A 19,647-nucleotide genomic window follows, 5' to 3' on the forward strand; every position below is an offset into this window, starting at 1 on the left:
GGGGATAGGAGGAACCACAAGATTGACATTTGATAGCTCACAAATCAAGGTCAACAAGTGTTTTTATATTCTGTCTTTATAACTATATATCAGCCGTTTCTAAATTATTTAAATTTTTCTACACAGGTACAGTAACAGAATGATAACAAAAATTATGAACAAATATAATAGCTAATTTCTATTACTTATAAATATTTTGCATACTCTACAATATTTCAACAATTACAACAAGTGTGGTGTGTGTGTGTCCACTGATAAGGATGAAAGTGGGGGTCATGGTCGTCATTGTGATGTCTTGCTCAATGGCTTCCCCACCTTATGTTTTGAAACAGGGTTTCTCGGTGAACCTGAAGCTGGGCATCTATCTCATCTTGAGAGGCTAATCAGTGCCTAAGGCCACCTGGCTTTGCCTTGCTTAGTGCTACGGTTCCAGGTGCTCCCGGCACGTATAGCTTCTTACAGTAGTGCCGAGGATCCAAATTCAAGGCTTCATGTTTATCTAGCACACACTTTACTCACTTAGCTCATCTTGCCAGCCCCAACAATAACTTTTTAATGTTTCTTCAGTTAACTTCTGCATTTTGTGATTAAGGAAATTGATATTAGGAAAAGTAACCAAGCTGCTGAAGATCCCAGAAAGATATGGTGGTAGAGGCCATGGTGGTGTAAAAGAATTCAAAGCTGAGGCATGAATTCTTTTACTCACTAAAAGATCATTTGGAAAATGCTATTCAAACTTGACAATCAGTAGCTTCTATGAAGGTCAAAAATTGGTCTCTGTCTTTGATGGTTTCAATAGGTCAGGTTAACAGGACACATGTATCTTACCTACATGTGTGTGAAGATTAAAATCAGAACAGAAAGACACAGTCCCTGATGATTTGTCTTTGATATGGTGTTATGCTCACACAATAAGGAATATATATTTCAAAGGTTAAGGACTGGGATAACATAAGAAAAGATAGATGTGGATAGTATAGTTAATATCCTACTATGTCTAGCCAGAGGGAGGAGCTTTGACAGTAGTTTCCTTCAGAATCTTTGCCATAAAAGTGAGCCACACACTAAAGCAAAGCTGAGAACAAAACTTCACAAATAGAATTGAGTCTCAGCTGTCAAGAAGTTGCCAATTTTGCAGAAAAAGACAATTTTTGAACCCACAAATGCATTTTCTATTCATTTCATCAATAGCAGAAGATGTACAGAACCAAGAATGAATATGAGGAGTGTCAGAGTAAGGTTTTAGAAGACTACTAAGTACTGATATTGCTGCATAGTAGACATGTGAGCAGTTTTCACATCCATTCCTAGAGTTTCAGGAGAATGGCTGTAAGCAGATATGTTGAAACAGGAAAGAAGGCCATGACTCTATTCAAACACACACACCAAAGAAAAGCATAATTATGTATTTGTGACATCAGTTAGTTACCGTGGAATCACACATGATCTCATAAATTTGGCATTCTAAATTCAGAGCTAGACTGAAACAGCGAGGTGATAGGAAATGGGGTTGGAGAGATGAAGACCTTGATAACAACAAAAGCATCCCAACAATTGAAGAAATGAGTCAAACATCTTTGAAACAGAAAAAGAAGGTGAATGAGTGACATGCCCTCGACTCTTACTGGGAGGCAGAGGACATGTAAACATTAGTCCATCCTTTCTCTCTGGGAATGCTCTGAAAAAAACAAATAAGCCTAGATCACGGTGACACATAAAGGGGAGTGGCGAGAACAGAAGAAAGAGGTGGAGTGGGAGAGTGTAGGTCAACCTAGTAAGCCAGCATTTGCTGAGCATATGCTCACCGCTAAGATGAAGAAATAAGTTCAACCACTCTGTAGGACAGAGATATAAACAGTACAGTTCAGAGCTCGGCGAAATGTGTATAAAGACACGAGGGAACGTTCAGTTCTGGACACAGACTGGGATGAGCTGAGCTTTGAAGATTACTGAAGAGAAAAATGGTTTACACGGAAATGCCAAAAGAAAAAGCTACTTAGTTTAAGTAGAATATAAGGCAAAGGGTGGAGAAAATGAAGTAGGAGATAGTGTGGGGGGGGGTCCATCCTGTGGTTCGTGGTGTGCCTGAGTAAATATAGAGTTGACCCAGGAATGAAGTCGGCTTACATTTAATTACAGAGATGAATTTAAAAATGGCAAGGCTTTAAAAGCCTAGAAGGATGACCTGTGACCTAGCACAGAGCTGAAGAAGGGTTGGAGTTAAATATCTTTTGAAGCTAGAAGTAACAGAATATTATTGAGACTGAAATGGGGGCATGGGAATTAATTGATGGAGAGAATTCAGTCAGTTCAATAATTAGGCAGCTAAGCCACTCCTTGAAGTCACATTGTCGTTCATCTAGCCTGGCCAGGCAGGCACAGGGAGTAATGAGTGAGCACAGAAGTCTCTGTGGCAACATTGTTCTAACTCACACGTGGAGCTCCAGAAACAGACATTTAACACGAATATTAATCGTGGTGTACAAACAAATTAGCATACATTAGTACAAACAGTGTTCTAATAAGTACCTCCCAGTTAAAAATGAAACCATCAATATTTAATTATGCTTCCATGAAAGAAATGGAACTATCTGTACTTGATTTTCCCCCAGAAACTTGTTTATAGGAAATCTTTTTTTCAGATAGATGCTAAGAAACAATGACATTCAGAATATGTTCTGCCAATAAGTTCGTACAAGATTAAAGTCATTGTTTGTAAAAATCAGGTTAATATTGGTTAGGGTCAGTTAGATGAGTTTCTGTTCTATATGAAAAAATGAAAAGTTCCATAATTAGCGGTCTTAAGAAAAACAGAGGGGGAGAAACATCTATTCTGCATTACCAACTTAATATTGGAATCCCAGAGTTGCTGACCCCTGGAAGACTCTGGTTACATTTCTCATGTTGTCATTTTTAATGATAAACACTGCTCATATTCTGAGCCTATGCAATGACTGAGTCATATAGCAACATGCCTATGTAATTTTTATTTATAAAATGTATTCTTATACTTGTTAGAATGAAAAAGAAATTGTGTTTACATATTTTTTTATGTTGGCAAAAAGACAACGTTTAGACATAACTTACCCTTTTTATTTCCAAACCCAAGGTTTCTAATGTCTCTGAGAATCAAAATTAATAAACATTCTTTGTTTCCATATTAAGAATGAGCCTGGGATGAGGTACTCAAAAGAGAGTCTAGATGCAGAGAAAAGAAAGGATCCTGACAAAACTGGCGCTCGTCTGAGCACTCAGGTGAGCTACTCTCCACAGCACAGCCAAAAGAGAGAGCAGAAACCACAATGAAAAAAAAAAGCGGATGAGAAGAAAAAAAACTCCGAAAGAGACACCTGAGTCATTCAGATCCACACCATGGGGTAACTAAGGTCCACTGAAGCCGTCAGGGATACACTCAGGAGAAGCTGGCCCTTGCCCTCCCTCCAGTCCACAGTCCCCCTGTTTCACGCAGAAGGAGAAGTATAGAAACATCATCACAGTCTCCTCTACTCGGCCAACAGGAGGAGACTGGTCCCTTCAGATTAGGGAGGGAAGGGAAGTCTGGCCATCTCATTGACCCATTTTCTGCACAATCTTTCAGATGAGGCGTGCGGGCTACCCGAATCACTCGCTGAGATGTTGCCCCATGCGGTATCACCATGCCTGTAGACGCTGCCTTTGTGCAGCTGAGGGAACTAGCCCCTGTCGCACAATACGTATTTATATTCACATGTGCCTGTTGTGGGAGCAGGGCCGGCAGATCACCATGATCAGGGTGAGCAGAGATCTCATGACTAATTTGGGAGGGGAGCCCCAGGCACCCTGGGTAGGGGAAGGATACGGGACAGGAATAAGTCCACTTGCCTCCTCTCCAAGGCGTCACTATGAGACAGGCTGGCAGGTTGTAGGCACTTCCTGTAGCTCTCACAGGTCCCTGCAGCAGCTGGGGCTTGGGTGCCCTCACTTTACAGGATGGTCAAATCACAGCTGTGGAATTTTAACCTCTATTAGTAGCTTGGTCTTTAAGGGAGAATGTTGCGGGGTGGAGATGTGATCAACTCTGGTATGTGCCATAGTAGAAGAGTCACGGGTGGGAACGCTGAGCTACTGCACGGACTTCTTTTTCTTTTATTTCATTTTACATTCCACCAGCAGTTCTCCCTCCCACCCCTCCTCCAGCCCCTCTCACCTCACCACTGGCCCATTCCCCCATCTTCTCCTTCCAATGGGTAAGGGCTCCCATAGGGAGTCCACAAAGTCTGGCACATTAAATTGGGGCATGGCCAAGCCCCTCCCCCCTCCATTAAGGTTGAGCATGGCATCCCACCATAGGGAATGAGCCCTAACAAGCTAGCTCATGCACAAGGGATAGATCCTGGTCCTACTGCCACGGGTGCCTGAGATAGTTCAAGCATCACCACCCACAAGGATTTCTTAATATTGGATGCTCATGTTCTTCTAAGTGGATCTCCACTTTGTAACTTCATACTGAAGTTAGGGTTGGGCCAAAGCAAGAACAGTCCAACAAGGACCTAGAAGGACCTAGAATAAATCAAGGGTCATGGAAATGGGGGCAAGCATCTTCCCACTGGTTGCTGCTGATTTTAGGCCTGACACAGTTATTCTGTGGGCACACGCATATAAGGAGTAGGTGTTTAAGAATTAAATATCTGGGTCTCTTCTCTTACACAGGGTTCTCAGGAAATACCTGTACCTAACACAGACTCTCGAGGGTACATTGTGCGAAATCAGTGGTCCCGAACATCACGGAGCCCATCCACTGGCGCTCCCTCAGTGGATGAGCCCAGAAGCAGGAATAGTGCTGCCAAGGTACAGCTAGTGATGAAAGAGAGGAATGGATGATAAAGAATGACAGATCTATTGGAACTTAATGTTCAAAGCGCTCAGGCCCTGTAGAGTAACCTGCTAAAGTTTCCACACTACAAAGTAAGAGAGAGCAGAATTAAACACACCCTTTAGCTGTGTGTTCCCTGTCCTTCATCCACACAACAAATACAACTGGGTACACATGACTCTCAAGAAAGAAAAGGGATGAAAAAAGATGAAATCAACAAAAAAAGAAAAAAAATTGAATGGCATTGTGTGTTCTGTAGGCCCTTAACTAGGCCTGACCGCAGAAGCAAAATTATGAGATTCTTTTCAGGTACATGGAAAAGAACAAATCCATGGGACTGATACACACACACATACACACACACACACACACACACACACACACACATATCCACAACACTTACATTCTGTCAGATTTGGTCCAATAATCTCACCAAGAATATCCTCCCACACATGTGGAACAAACATAATTGGAGGCAATATGTGAATATTCGTTTGATACCAACTTGAAGAGCAGCCCCGGCAAAGGTATTCTTTCTCTAGAATTCCCCCCTGCTTGCTTAGATAGATAATCAGTTCTGCTGTTATCTCAAGGCAAACCAAACCTGAAACCATGTGACTCCCCAGACTTCCCAGCAGTCACATGATTGTGGCAGGGCAAACAGACCCAGAGAAGATCAGGATAAGTCAGGCATTCTAGAGCCAGTGGCTTACCCAGTTTGTGCATGAAGCCGGCTGGAGTTGCTGAGGGAGGCAAGGTCTATGATTTATGTTGCTTATGGATAAAAGGACTTGAACTTATTTACTCAAAACCAAATAGCAGATGCTACAAGGAGCACCTGGGATGTGCCTTTGCGAGGTAGAGGAATGAGGGCAGAACAGTCTGTCCATCTAAACAGTCATCTCCAATGCCTGCTTGGTTGCTCTATGGCTTAGTTAAAGGAGCTAGAATGAACTAAGATTCATTAAGGTCTAGGAATAGGCTAGAGCTAGGAGATGCAACGTGGAAGACTAGTATGTGCATCCTCGTGGTTCTCGGCTTCAACCTCCATTTCTTCAGCAGGCCCCCACCAGCACCACGACCTCTCGAACTTCCTCTACCTCCCCCAGCCAGCACGAGGCCTCGCCTCCACCTCAAACACCAGAGAAGCTCTCCGTATTGCAGACTCAACAAACCAGACCTACCACCCAGCTTGACTCACAACCTCCCACACCCCCGGAACCAGAGCCCAACTCCAGGCGGACTTCGAAAATGTATGGGGGCAATGAACCCTGGAATCTCAGAGAAACCAGAGATACTAAAGAAGTGCAGTTACGGGACTATGCGCACAGTTGTGACTCTCGAGATCTGATAATGCCCAAGTCTCAATATCCGCGTACTCCTCCTACTGAGTGGAAGTCCTATGTCCAGCGCCGCATGCAGTATGGTACCTCAGTGGATGTGGACCAGGAATGTCTGTCTGAGGCCCAGCAGCGGCAGCGGCAACAGATGGAAGAAGATGAGGTAGACGAGGCCTACTGGACATCTGTGAGCATGCTATATGAGAAGATCCCCAGTTGTGCACGGCCCAGGCCGGTGAGAATGCCCAGGCCTCAGGCATCCCTGGGCTCTCTGCATCCTGACCCTTGGATCACTCCCACTTACTTCCTAGGGAAGTCCCTCCCATCTTAGTCCTCTTTCCCCTACTCCTCTCTGCATGTGTTGACTCTCTTTTCCTTGACCTTCTCCGCAGCCCAAACCCAAGCATGCCATCACCATCGCTGTATCTTCCCGGGCACTCTTCAATATGGTGGATGACAGGAGAATCTACGAAGAAGAGGGTCTCGAAAAGTACATGGAGTATCAGCTCACCAATGAGAACGTCATCCTGACCCCAGGGCCCGCATTTCGGTTTGTCAAGGTACGATGTAAACTCCCAAACATAAGGACTCCCAGGGAGATCTTCGGGAGTTTCCCAGTCTTCCCGAGAATCCCCACACCATCTTTATAATTTTTGCCCCATTCTAGTTGACCAAGTCCCAAAGACTTCTGGAATTGTTGAGATTTTTTTTCCCCATCCCGAATCCATGGTTTCAGATCAGGGCTTTCTTAAATGGAGCCCTAGTTTTCTGACCTTTTTAACAAAAGCCTGTTTCCTCCATCCATGGAGAGGTAGGAAGTAAGAGAGAGTTAACAATGGCCCTGAGCAGCAGAAAGAAATGCTTTCTTAAAATGATGGAATTCACTTTACCTGGTATGACCCTCAAATACAGCAAGAAAATCAAGATGCTCCTGACCCTTGGCATTGTGAAGATGCTAAAAAAAATATGTAGTACTTACAACTAATCTCCTATGTAAGTTATAGGATAGTCACACCCTCAATCACACACTATGGGAAAGCCAATGACGCTTCTATGGTTTGGAGTAAAAGGTGTTCGCAGGACATGTAGAAGCATGGGGAGAAACCACAAGCCTATGAAAAACATACGTTTAAAATATACAAAATAAAAATAGATTAAGGAGCTCGCAAGAAGAGTGTGGTATTAAAGGGTGACTCTAATTGAAGAGGACCTGACTTTGGGTCCCAATCTCCATATCGGGCAAGTTACAACTGTCTGTAACTACAGCTCCAGGGAATCTGACACATTGTGGGCACTTACATTCTCACATGTGCGCGCGCGCACACACACACACACAATTAAAAGTAAATGTTAAAATTAAAATAAATAAATCACAGCCTATTATCTCCCTTCCATAGCAATTCAAAAACAAAACAAAGCCATTGAGATTATTAATCAGCCTCGATCTGTTTCCTGCATACGAGTGACATGCAAATTCCCAAGCCTTTCCCAATTCCTCACAATAAAATCAGAATTTATAAACTAAGACAAATAGACAAACCAGAAGGCAAACAATAAACGGGATAAATAGCTTGATCTTTTTCTCTACCCACCCATGAGATAATTCTAGTAAGCAGAACACTGTAATAACATCCCAAGGACATAACCCATCTGTGCCATGGGCATTGACTGAAACCTATGTGTGGGAGTCATAAAACATAGGAATGGTAAAATAACCATCTCTGAAAGGAACGGCGATTGCTTAGCCAGGATTCTGTCGAACTTGATTCCGGCCCTGCCGAGGTGCTGTTTCCTCCTGCTGCCTAACGCCTACCTTGCCTCCCCTTTTTCATATGCCCATGTTTGTAACCTGCAGGCGTTGCAGCATGTCAACTCCAGACTCCGTGATCTGTATCCTGACGAACAAGACTTATTTGATATAGTACTGATGACTAATAACCATGCCCAAGTGGGAGTACGGCTTATAAACAGCGTCAATCACTATGGTAAGTAAAATAAATACCATGTGGGAAGACCAGCTCACAGCTCTGCAAAAAAGAGGCCATGCTATTTTGCTAACTGTGGCTTAAACCGCTGCAGTGTCTTTGATAGCGACAACCCCTTCTGCGTGGGGAATGTTTATTTGCCTATGTCAGAACAAGAAAGGCCATGCTCATTTTTAACTTCAGCGCAGAGCTGGGCTCAAAGCTCTGGACTTAAGTTGTCAAGTGTGAATTTCAAAGTCTTAATCCCAGGTCCTCAATATATTTCTCTGCTTTATGTTTTTCACTTCTGAACTTGACTTCAAGGAACTGTCAGCCCAGAGGCTTTTTCTGTGGGATCAAACTTTTTCCTCACCACAGATCCATGTTAAGGGTTTAAAGGTTTTCACCTCCCCTTCCACTTCTTAAAATTGGATGCTCCTGGCTGCCCTCTCTCTCCCACACACAAATCATATTCTTACAGGAAAAACTGTCTTTATTACTTTACATGGAAAAATTTTATTGGCGTTAGCCTTCTGAACATTTCTATCAATGTGTCATTTTCTTGTAAAGTTTCCCCTTTTATTCTATTTTGAAATTACCTAACATCCTCTTTGGGACATCATTGTCTTGTTTGCTAGTAATGAATCTACTTGTGGGTATGTCACATAAATATCAGGTTTAACTTGTGCACATAGAAATCCTAGGTTTAATTAGGCATTAACCAAGGTGTATTACTCAAGTTATTGAGTTTTATTTTATTATTTCATATGACCCTAATTATAAAATTGGCAACTGAAATGTATTTTAATAATGCAACCATATATATATATATATATATATATATATATATATATATATATATGTAATGTTATAAATTGAAAAGAGAAAATTTGTGTCAAGGGCTCTAAGAGGTATATAATATTCATTCAGTAAATAAAGAATATTTTGATGCTTTTTGCTTGTTTGCACATAGGCCCTTACTAGGTAGCCCAGGCTAGCGCTAGATCATCTTGTCTCAGTTTCCTAGTACTGGGATTATAGGTGTGCACAATCATACCTAGTCTTATTGATTAAGTAAGTGATTATTGGTCTATCTGTCCTTCCGCATGTTAAAAATACTGAGGTTTCCAGTTTCTTCTGTAAGAATTCTGTTGATAAACCTGTCGGTACAACTTTCCTTCTTGCCTTCTCTATGGAATTACAGTCCCTACCTTGGAAGGGTTAGTAGTTTACCTCTTTAGGGCACAGGAAACAACCTGTGTCTATCTCTACTGTAGTCTTTGCTACAGTTTACATGCCTGGCTCACGGTAAACTGGGATCCCTTTTAGAATAAAACAAACAAAACAGAGTTTTCATTCAGTTTTAAGTCCTAGTGCCAGTAAATATTTCCCAGGATATTATGTTGATGTTACTTAAGGGTTTATAAGATCCACTTTGAGTCACTTATACCCAACATTGGATCATCTAAAAATCTGGTAATATTTTATTAATGCCAAGCAGATACTCCTACCCACATTGCTGCCCATTGAGTTTGGTCTTTAAATAGCTAACTAAACCCTGGGTTTTGCTTTATCTAGATAGTGTAGTTACCCAATTTATCCTAAATTTAAAGCTGAGTGTGAATACGTACATAGAATTTTATCATATGCATGACCATCTCACATCGATGAATACATTTTCTTTAAAACACAATCCTAAATTCAGACTTTATACATAAATCTTTACCAAAACTTTGTATTATTTCCTTAGAATAATACTCTCAAAAAGGAATCACACCAATCCATTCTTTCATTCATTGCATATTCGGATGCTGGCTTTACAAAAATCTTTTGAACAGTCCATCCTTTTCTTTTAATTGTTGGAAGGTATTTAAAGGTATATTAATTGGAGTTTGAGGGCATAGGCTTATCATGTCAACTTTTCAGAAGACTATGGCCAGAAGCTAGAGAATTACCTTGAACTCAAGACCTTCCTGAGCTACACAGCAACAATAGCAAGTTGAAAACCAATATGAGCAACTTAACCGTATCTTACTTAATACTTTTAAAAAATTAAAGGAACGTGGTAGTTCATTGGTAGAGTGTTTGCCTAACATATATTATGCTCCTAGTATAAGTCCCATTACTGAAAAAAAGAAAGAAAATCCAGAGAATATTAATGTCAATCTGCTAATAGCTATAATCAAATATTCTAATCAAGAAGGAGTGAAATTTTCTGATTAACTTTAGAAAATAGTTTAAGTCCAGGAGCAATGTATTATTAGTACTGCATTAAAGAAATGCAGAAGTGATATTCAAAATAAGGATATACCTTTCAAGTCCTCTTTCAATAAGCAAGAAAGAGGCTTAGTTGAAAAAAAAAGAGGATTATCATAGTTAAACCTGCGTGCTGCAGTCTGCCCTTTGTCTGTGAACCAGCAAATTGGTCAAGCCTTTTCAGCATCCTTTTCTATAAAGAGAATAATATCCACCACGTGATTTTGAGTAAACTGACATGGTCTATGTGACTGTGTTCCATAAACTATCTAGTATACCAAGCATAGAATATGAAGTGTCTGAGAGGTTTCCTCATACTGCTGCGGTGAAAGTCATTTTCAATTTTCAATAATTTATTAAATGATAATATCCAGTTAGGCTTACAGATGAACTCACATGGATTAACTAATACAAACTTTCATGCCTCCAGTAAATGTCATTTGGATCACTGTTGTATCTTTACTCTGGACCATAACATAGTCTTTCTCACCCAAAACTAGGTCTACTAATTGACCGATTCTGCTTGACGGGTGGGAAAAGCCCCATTGGCTATTTGAAGGCATATCTTACCAATTTGTATCTTTCTGCGGATTCTGAAAAAGTACAAGAAGCAATAAAAGAAGGTAAAGACCTGGGTTTATTCTTCTAGCTCCTAAGGTTTACTCAGATGGTCAGTGGCCTTGGGTTAGCTTTAGGTGGCTCACCAGCTTATTCGGTCTTTGGCTAGTTCTTTTATATATGTGGCACCCCATAGGGATTTAACATTCCTGGAAGGGATCATTTTCAGTGATTATTCCACAACTCATGTTCACCCCCCATTCCGGTATAAACAGAATCAGTGCATAGATCTCTGTTCTGAGATTGGTAGTTATGGACAGGAGTGGAATTATGTGGCTGTTGCTACAGAGCAGTTTCACCATGGGGGAGGAGTTTTTACTGTAAGAAAATAAAACCCATAGGCTTAAGAAGAGCGCTAATCTCTCCATGTGATTTCAGGCATCGCCTCTGCAACCATGTTTGCTGGAGCCAAAGACATGGCTTATTGTGACACACAGCTCCGCGTGGCCTTTGATGGGGATGCTGTCCTCTTCTCTGATGAGTCTGAACATATTGCCAAGGAGCATGGGCTGGACAAATTCTTCCAACATGAAACATTATTTGAGAATAAGCCTCTTGCTCAGGTAAGTTTACCGAGCTTGGTTTCTTCATCTGCTTCTCTTCCAACATGTGAGTATAGATATTGGTCCTTGTGATGGAATTTTACTTAACTTTAGGTGGCCCCTCCAGTCCCTTTGTGCTCTGCTCTCTTCTGTTTGTGAATTCCTTACTTTGGAACATGTACTGCTGACAACGCTGGCTTTCAAATTGAACATTCTTTTATTTACCATTTGGAAACACTTCTGTAATCCGTTACTGATGAGTTAGCCCTCTTCAAGTCCTTGTAATACAGCACAGCATACCAAGAAGCTATTCCAAAATCTTCAGCCCTCAAAACAGGTACTTTCCAATACACCACTCAGGAAACATCTTCTGGGGTTGTCAATCTGTGACCCTCCAAATTCAAGAATGACACTTGTTTAATTGAGAAGAGCTTCAAGACTAAAATCTTGGATCCAAGTAAATAATTAGCCTCAACATACCTAACAAGCCCAAAACAAGTATTTGGGAGTTTTTGTTTTTGTTTTGATTTTTTTTTTTTTGATTTTCAAGACAGGGTTTCTCCGTGTTTTTTTTTTAATCCATTTCATGACATATTAAAATTCAAGATCTGAAATGGACATTTGAGCAGAATGAAAATAGAAGCATGAAATGGTATCCAAACTAAATCTGAACTGATGGATGATCCAGTTTCACACTGAATCTGATCCATTTAATGTTCAGTAATATCCATGAGCACGGCCAGCCTGGCACCCACCCCTGTCCTTCAGAGGACTGTCAATCTTCCAGTAATGTGTCTGTAGGATCGTTGCAGATATCCTTTATCAAGTTGAGGCTGATGCTATTCACTGTGCACTTTTAAGGGTTTGTAGAACGGATGTCAGATTTTGATTGATGCACTTGTACCATTCACTGAGAAAATCAAATGGCTCAGGAAGTCATTGACATATAAATTCACTAAAGGCTTTTTAATTTGTTGAGGCAGTTCCGCATTGTGGATACACTAGAAATGGCCATATAGTGTGATCCTTTTTATATATTCCTAGATCCAGTCTGTAGAATTGAGAAGTTGTCTGCCTTCGTATGTATGAGGGAAGTACTCTATAGTTTACTCATGATATCTCATTTTAGTAGAGTAATAATGGTTTCACAAAATACATGAAAACTAAACAAAATTTTTGTAAGCCTTTCTAAACAAACTAGCTAGGTCTGAACAACATTGGAAACCACATAGACACACGTGTGTGCATGTGCGTCTCTGTGTGTTATAGTGTGATGATGGGGTTGAGGCACATGTGACATGGTGTGCATATGGAGGTCAAGGGACAACTTTGTGGAGTCAGTTCTCTCCTTCCTCCTTCATGTGAGCTCAGGAATATACCTTTTCTGGTTTCCAAAGGAAGCGACATTTTTCCTGAACTGTCTCACCTGACCTTGAAAAGCCTTTAACCTGCTGTTCATTCAGTCTTTGTTCTTCAGTTCATTCCTTTCTTTTGTTTATTACTTTGTGTTCCTCAAAGAGAATTAGCAATTTCATTTCTCATTTTTATAATCATAAACTTGTAAATGTCTTATTAAGACTTTAATGTTTGTAGAATAGTTAGAGATGTCTCTCCAGTTTCATGTCTAATATTATTTAATTGTTATCATTTAATTTTATTGGGATTTTTTTGTCAGTATAGGCAATGATTTATCATTTTTATTTACCTTTTCCATGAGGTATCTTTCCTAACAATTTTTTCGTTTATTTTTATTAAGCTCTACATTTTTCTCTGCTCCCCTCTCTGCCTCCCCGCTTCCCTTCAACCCTTCCCCAAGGTCCCCATGCTCCCAGTTTATTCAGGAGATCTTGTCTTTTTCTACTTCCTGTGTAGATTAGAACCATGTATGTCTCTCTTAGGGTCCTCATTGTTGTCTAAGTTCTCTGGGATTGTGATTTGTAAGCTTTATGTCCTAACATTTCTATTCTGATGACTGAGGTCACTGATTGCAATCTTTTTAGCTTTTTGTTTTCTTTCTTTTGGGGGGTTGTTTTCTAAAATAGGCTTTTTGAAGTTTGTCTTTTTTGTAGACTGTAGTTTTATCTCCCTGACTTTTAAAAGTGGTACCATTTGATTTCAATTCAAAAAATATTTGAACTTATGACTTTCCTGCTGTTGGGTGTATTTACAACTAAAGTAAATTAACGGGCCAAATATTTGTTGAGGCTATTTTCCCCTGTACAGGGCTCTCTCTTACTATGCACAAATCTTACACCATTGTGAGCCGCCCCCACGTAAAAGATTTTGTATTTTGCTTTGTTGCGCTGTATTTTGTGCTGAGAAGGTTATAACCTACCAAGTATGTACTGTGTACTTTGAAAATAATACATTGCTGCTGTTGGAATGAATATTCTACAAGTGTAAATTAGATTAAGCATATTAATTAAAGTCATGCCAATGTTAATGTGAAGGTGTGTGTGTGTGTACATATAGAAGCAAGAGATGGATGTCAGGTGTCTTCCTCTATAACTGTCCTTCGTGAGTTTGGAATTTACAATAACAGTAGCTAGACAGCAAGCTCTGGGCATCCACATGTCTCTGCCTCCCTAGGGCTGAGATAACAGTCCTACACTGCCACCCCTGACTGGCTTGAGCTCCAACTGGGTTCCTCATGCTGCCAGCACTCAACTACAGGCACCGCTCTTATACCAGCTCACATCTTTAGATGGTCAAATCTTCTTGCTTGTTTGCTATATTCACAAGAAGATAGTATTGAAGCATCTTAATATAAGTGGAGACTTATTGATTGATTGAGACAGGATCTAATTCTGAAGCCAAGGCTTTCTGTGAGCTCACTGAACTCACTGCCCTCCTGTGTCAGCTTCCCAGGTGCTGGGATTACAGGTGTGTTTTATGACCTCTGTCAGTTTTTAATCAGTTTTTGTATACTGTACTTTAAGTCCCACATATTTAAGATTATTGTATATATTCTTTGTCATATTCCGCAACTTCTCTTTCTCATGCAATGCCCGAGTTTGATATTCATATGTTTCTGTTTCTAGATAATGTACGTATTATATATTTTCAGTACTTTTACCTTCAACAAGTCCATGTCTTTTTATTTATTTTATATTTAACATATGATATATATGTTTTTTACATCAGTTGGAGTTGCTTATTATACAATTGAAAATTTCTATTCTTTTCATTATTGTTTTAATTTCCTTAAAACTAGAGTGTGTTGTTTACAATTAGGTTACTTAATTGCTAAACATTTAAAGAGGTTTTTCAACATATCTATTACTACGTACAAGTCTTACTTACTCTAGTGACCAGAAAACATAGTTTGTATTGTACTTTGTTTGTTGTGATGTTTTCTGCTGTGTCCTGTGTTCTTTTTTTTTTTTTTTTTTTTTGTTTTGTTTTTTGTTTTTTTTCGAGACAGGGTTTCTCTGTGGCTTTGGAGCCTGTCCTGGAACTAGCTCTGTAGACCAGGCTGGCCTCGAACTCACAGAGATCCGCCTGTCTCTGCCTCCCGAGTGCTGGGATTAAAGGCGTGCGCCACCACCGCCCGGCTGTGTCCTGTGTTCTTGAAATCATTTAAGTATATGAGATCAGTAATACCTGTTTTAGTAAAATCTAATGTCTTCCAACTTTCCTCAACATGTCTTATCTTTTAATTTTTGTCTCTAGTTTAGTCACCATATTTCAGAATCATCTGTATTTATACTACTAATAACTAATTAAAGATTTTCCCCTGTGTTTATTGTAAGTCTTGTAATACATAACTTCATGTAACTTTGATATTTGGTCAAACAATCCTATTTCCCTTGTCTGTAATATATGATCCTTGCCACAGATCACTCCCCAACTTGTTGTGTGCTGTGTTGACTGTTGCAAAGATGAGCAGTGAGCAGGCCGTGTACCGCCCAGTTCCTGGCCGCCTGGCTGATCCCTGAAATTATTACATGAAAACTGTATTCATTTAAACACTGCCTGGCCCATTAGCTCTAGCCGCTTATTGGCTAACTCTCACATCTTGATTAACCCATTTCCATTAAATCTGTGTAGCACCACGAGGCTGTGGCTTACCAGGAAAGATCCTAACCTACCTCGGACTCGGGCCGGAGAATCATGGCGTCTGCCTGACTCTGCTTTCTTCTTCCCAGAATTCTGTTCTGTCTACTCCACCCACCTAAGGGCTGGCCTATCAAAAGGCCAAGGCATTTTCTTTATTTAACCAATGAAAGTAACACATAGACAGAAGACCCTCTTACATCAGTTGACATATATTGATTTTATGTTCTTTACTATTAATTCACAATAACTTGATGCTCTTTTTGCCTTTGGCAATGACAAAAGGTAAGAATGAGACAGAAATGGTCTTTTATATATTTGTTCCTTTTAAAAATTGCAGGTCCTCTTTTAGCATTTCAGTAGGACATATATGCTAGCAAAAATTACTGTTCGCTTTCCTGAAAATTCTATTTCTTCCTAAGTTTATTATTACATCATAGACAAGCATGTTAGCCTGCACCCTGAATCCCATAAATCAGGACACAGAGACAAGTGGAACTCTGTGGGTTCTAAGGGCAGCCTAGTATACATAGTGCGTCCCGGGAGACCTGTCTCAACAAAATAAAATAAAAGTATATTTTATTTTCACTGGTTATAGAACTGTGTGTTTCCTTTATTTTTCTTTAGCAACCTTCAGATGCCCATCCATGTTTTGTTTTGTTTTTTCACACACTTCCATTGCATAGGTTCTGACCTCATATGTTTTGAGTCTTTTATCTACTATGATTCTCAGTATATACTATGTCTATTTTCACTAACTAATCAAGATTTTCTGCACGTCTTGTTGGAGTAGTTTTATGTGTTCTCCCCTCCCCCTTCTGTGTGTATGTGACCATGCAGGCACATGCTTACACGTGTGTATGCATGGACTGCGTGTGTGTGTATGTCTGTGTGGCATATGCCTCCATCTCTCTCTTTCTCTGTCTCTGTGCAACTACTTTCATGTCTTCTTTGTCTGTGCATGCATGTGTGCCTCTCTTCCTCTCTTTCCTAGCCCCATTTGTATTTGTGTGTCCCACAGCATTTAAATGTGTTGTTCTTTTTTACCTCTATATTTTGTCTATTTTTACTTATCTTCCAACTTCATGAGTATGCTGCTCTTCATCTGAAGACATCCTTGATTTCTGGACAGTAATGCTTAATTCTAGCATTATAATCAGCTCCTATTTGCCGAAGTTACTATTGTACTCATGATTGTTTTCTTCTGTTAAAGTAGATGTTGGACTTTTAAAGGGATCAATAAGAGTATTTTTCAATTTTTCTATTATATGCTGAATACTTTTGTCATCATTAAGTCTAAATTCTTTAAATTCCTTTTGAAAGCAAATTTTTGTTTTATTGTATTCTCATATATGTGTGTCAATTATATATATATTTGCACACACATATAATCAAATGCACAATTAAAGGCCTTGGTAAATACTGTCTCAATCTGCTTATTGTCATTCCTCCTTTTCTACTATCTATTCTGATAGACTGAGTCAATGTAATCAAGAGTTGAACTGCTTCTAGTTATTATTGTTGCTCTGGCTTTCTTTATACTGTCACAGACTTCAAATTCTTCTCATTGGTTCTAAAACTGTAAATTGATCTTTCCTTGGGTCATTCTCAACCCAAACTGTCAGGCCTTCTCTGTAAGTTTATGCAGAAAAATCACCAAACTCACTCTGTCAGCGGTTCTTTCCTTCTCTACTTGCTTTGTGCTCCTGGAATTTTAAGATGGTGCTACTTTTCCTGAATCTCAGTGAAAGGATATGCCTAGTAGTCTGGGATCTAACAGCTTTTCCTGTCAGCCCTAAGAGCAGATCACTTTTCATTTTTCCAGGGAAAGAATGCCTGGACTGCCTGCCTAAAGCCTTTCTAACAACTTAAGCATTCTTCCCTCAAGGTCTAGAGATCTCAATAAAGATTCATTCTTTCCCAAATGCAGGGCTTTCTCCCTAACTCTTGTTCCAACTAGGATGTACTTTTCTGTCTCCTTCCTTGCCTGCGGTGTTTCTCATGGAATCTAGTGAAGAGCACAGAGAAAACTTCAAGAGTGCACGTCTTGGTTAGTAGAGCACAGTGTTGTCCTTTATTGTTGTTTTAAATGTTCTGAAATTTTCACACTTGCTTGTATAGTCTCTGGACTCCCCACATTGCTCTGGAAATGTACAGGTTCTTGTCCACCATCTTCCTCTGGAAGATGCCCAAGTTGGCTACCCTTTGATTTAGTGGTATGATATATGGAAGAAAAGTTCTGATGTTCCAAATATCTAGGTATTTATTATTAGGAAATGATACATAGTTCAGATAGTTTTTGAAATCTTAGAAAGATTCCAAATATTTTAAATACTACATATAACCAGCAAGATGCCTCATCTGGAGGTAAATGGTGTCTGTTCCAAGTCAGATGACCTGTAATCAATGTCCTGGACCCACATGGTGGAAAGAACCAAATCTGACATGTTCTTTGTCCTCCATATGTGAACCATACATATGTACACATATGCACACACGCACACTATATATATTTGTAAAGTATTCATAAAATGGGACAGTGAGGTAGCTTAGAAGATAAGCGTACTGGTCACCAAGTCTAATGATGCAAGTTCCATCATATGCATACAATCATGGAATGTGTGTCCAGGCAAACCCTCACTCGGGTAAAGAAGGGAGAGCAAGCAGTATGGTTGATGATATACTAAATTTTCAAAGATTATTTCCATAAACATGTGTCCAGTATGTCAATGACTGCATGCACTAAAGGAGCATAAAATATATTTACTCATGGATTTAAACGTAAAACAATGTTAAAGACCGGAGTAACATAGAAAAAGAAACAAATATTATGCCTTAATGTAAAAACTACAAACTTATATAGCTTTAAGACAGGGCTGGACTCAGGAAAAACAAATACCAAGCTAAGCAAAGTGACAGTAATTTCAAAGGTAAAAGATGCAGCTAACAAAAAAATGGGGAAAATGTGGTTTTGGTAATCACTGAAATATATTTCACCCAGTTATCACACTGGTTATGATTATTGTCCTGGCTTACTTATTTATAGAACATTCTTTCACACTTAAAATACGTTCGTTTGGATGATACATGATGTGGTTATCCAAGACTTATTCCAGGCATGCAAAGGAATGGCTGTGTATCAGGAAATACCTTCACATAAATGCAGAGAGTTTGGCACCATTCTGTCAGCCCAGAATCACTGTATGACAGTTGGCATCGTGTATTTTACTAGGTCATATAAGATCTTATTTTGTTAGTCATCACTTCTTTTTGCTCACCCTTTCACAGCTCAGACATATGTTCTCTTTTCCAGGGACCCCTTAAAGGCTTTCTGGAAGATTTAGGCAAACTGCAGAAGAAATTCTATGCCAAAGACGAACGATTACTTTGTCCCATCAGGACCTACTTGGTTACAGCCCGTAGTGCGGCGAGTTCAGGCGCCCGTGTGCTGAAGACCCTTCGCCGCTGGGGTCTAGAGATAGATGAAGCTCTTTTCCTGGCTGGAGCCCCCAAAGGTCCCATCTTGGTGAAGATTCGGCCCCACATCTTCTTTGATGATCAGATGTTCCACATCGAATCAGCACAGAAATTCGGCACCATCACAGCCCATGTACCTTATGGCATTGCTCAAAAACGCAACTAGGGATGGGGAGGAGAAATAAACAGTCACAGTCTGGTATTGAAAAATGAAAGGTTGCGTTTTGGATGTCTAGAGTAATTAGGTATTTCCTCAGACCGGATCACAAGACTAAACCCCTTGTGGTGATTTTCTTTTCCTTTCTTCCTTCCTTCCTTCCTTCCTTCCTTCCTTCCTTCCTTCCTTCCTTCCTTCCTCCCTCCCTCCCTCCCTCCCTCCCTTCCTTCCTTCCTTCCTTCCTTTTTCTCTTTATTTTGTTGTTGTTGTTGCTGCTGCTATTGTAAAACATTTTGAACTGTCAAGCTCCAGTCAAGCTACTTCTCTGAAGGGTACTGAATCCCATTGTACATCTCTATCTGTGTAAGTCATAATGGCAGCTCTT

At 40.0% G+C, this 19,647-nt stretch overlaps 1 protein-coding gene across 8 annotated transcripts; it reads left to right on the forward strand.

The window, feature by feature from the left end:
• Positions 1-1,562: 1,562 nt before the first annotated feature.
• Nt5c1b (5'-nucleotidase, cytosolic IB) lies at positions 1,563-19,271 on the forward strand. Of its 8 annotated transcripts, none has more exons than XM_075984007.1 (10): positions 1,563-1,595; positions 3,166-3,255; positions 3,599-3,772; positions 4,690-4,836; positions 5,915-6,427; positions 6,585-6,752; positions 8,048-8,177; positions 10,913-11,035; positions 11,409-11,593; positions 18,942-19,271. In XM_075984007.1, the coding sequence occupies exons 1-10, from the start codon at positions 1,563-1,565 to the stop codon at positions 19,269-19,271; spliced, it is 1,893 nt and encodes a 630-aa protein (XP_075840122.1). The 8 variants fall into 8 exon arrangements, with proteins under 8 accessions (XP_075840122.1, XP_075840124.1, XP_075840123.1 ...); XM_075984009.1 differs by having other exon boundaries at positions 5,915-6,379; XM_075984008.1 differs by having other exon boundaries at positions 4,690-4,827.
• Positions 19,272-19,647: the final 376 nt, after the last annotated feature.

Source organism: Microtus pennsylvanicus, chromosome 8 (assembly GCF_037038515.1).
Source record: "Microtus pennsylvanicus isolate mMicPen1 chromosome 8, mMicPen1.hap1, whole genome shotgun sequence".
Classification (NCBI taxonomy): Eukaryota; Metazoa; Chordata; class Mammalia; order Rodentia; family Cricetidae; genus Microtus; species Microtus pennsylvanicus.

Excerpts from the sequence above, each read along its gene's own strand:
- Nt5c1b (XM_075984007.1), top strand. The coding sequence starts at position 1,563 with ATGAGTCAAACATCTTTGAAACAGAAAAAGAAG. Across the intron at positions 11,036-11,408 it reads ACAAGAAGCAATAAAAGAAG|GCATCGCCTCTGCAACCATG; the intron begins GTAAAGACCTGG and ends ATGTGATTTCAG. Across the intron at positions 11,594-18,941 it reads AGAATAAGCCTCTTGCTCAG|GGACCCCTTAAAGGCTTTCT; the intron begins GTAAGTTTACCG and ends TCTCTTTTCCAG.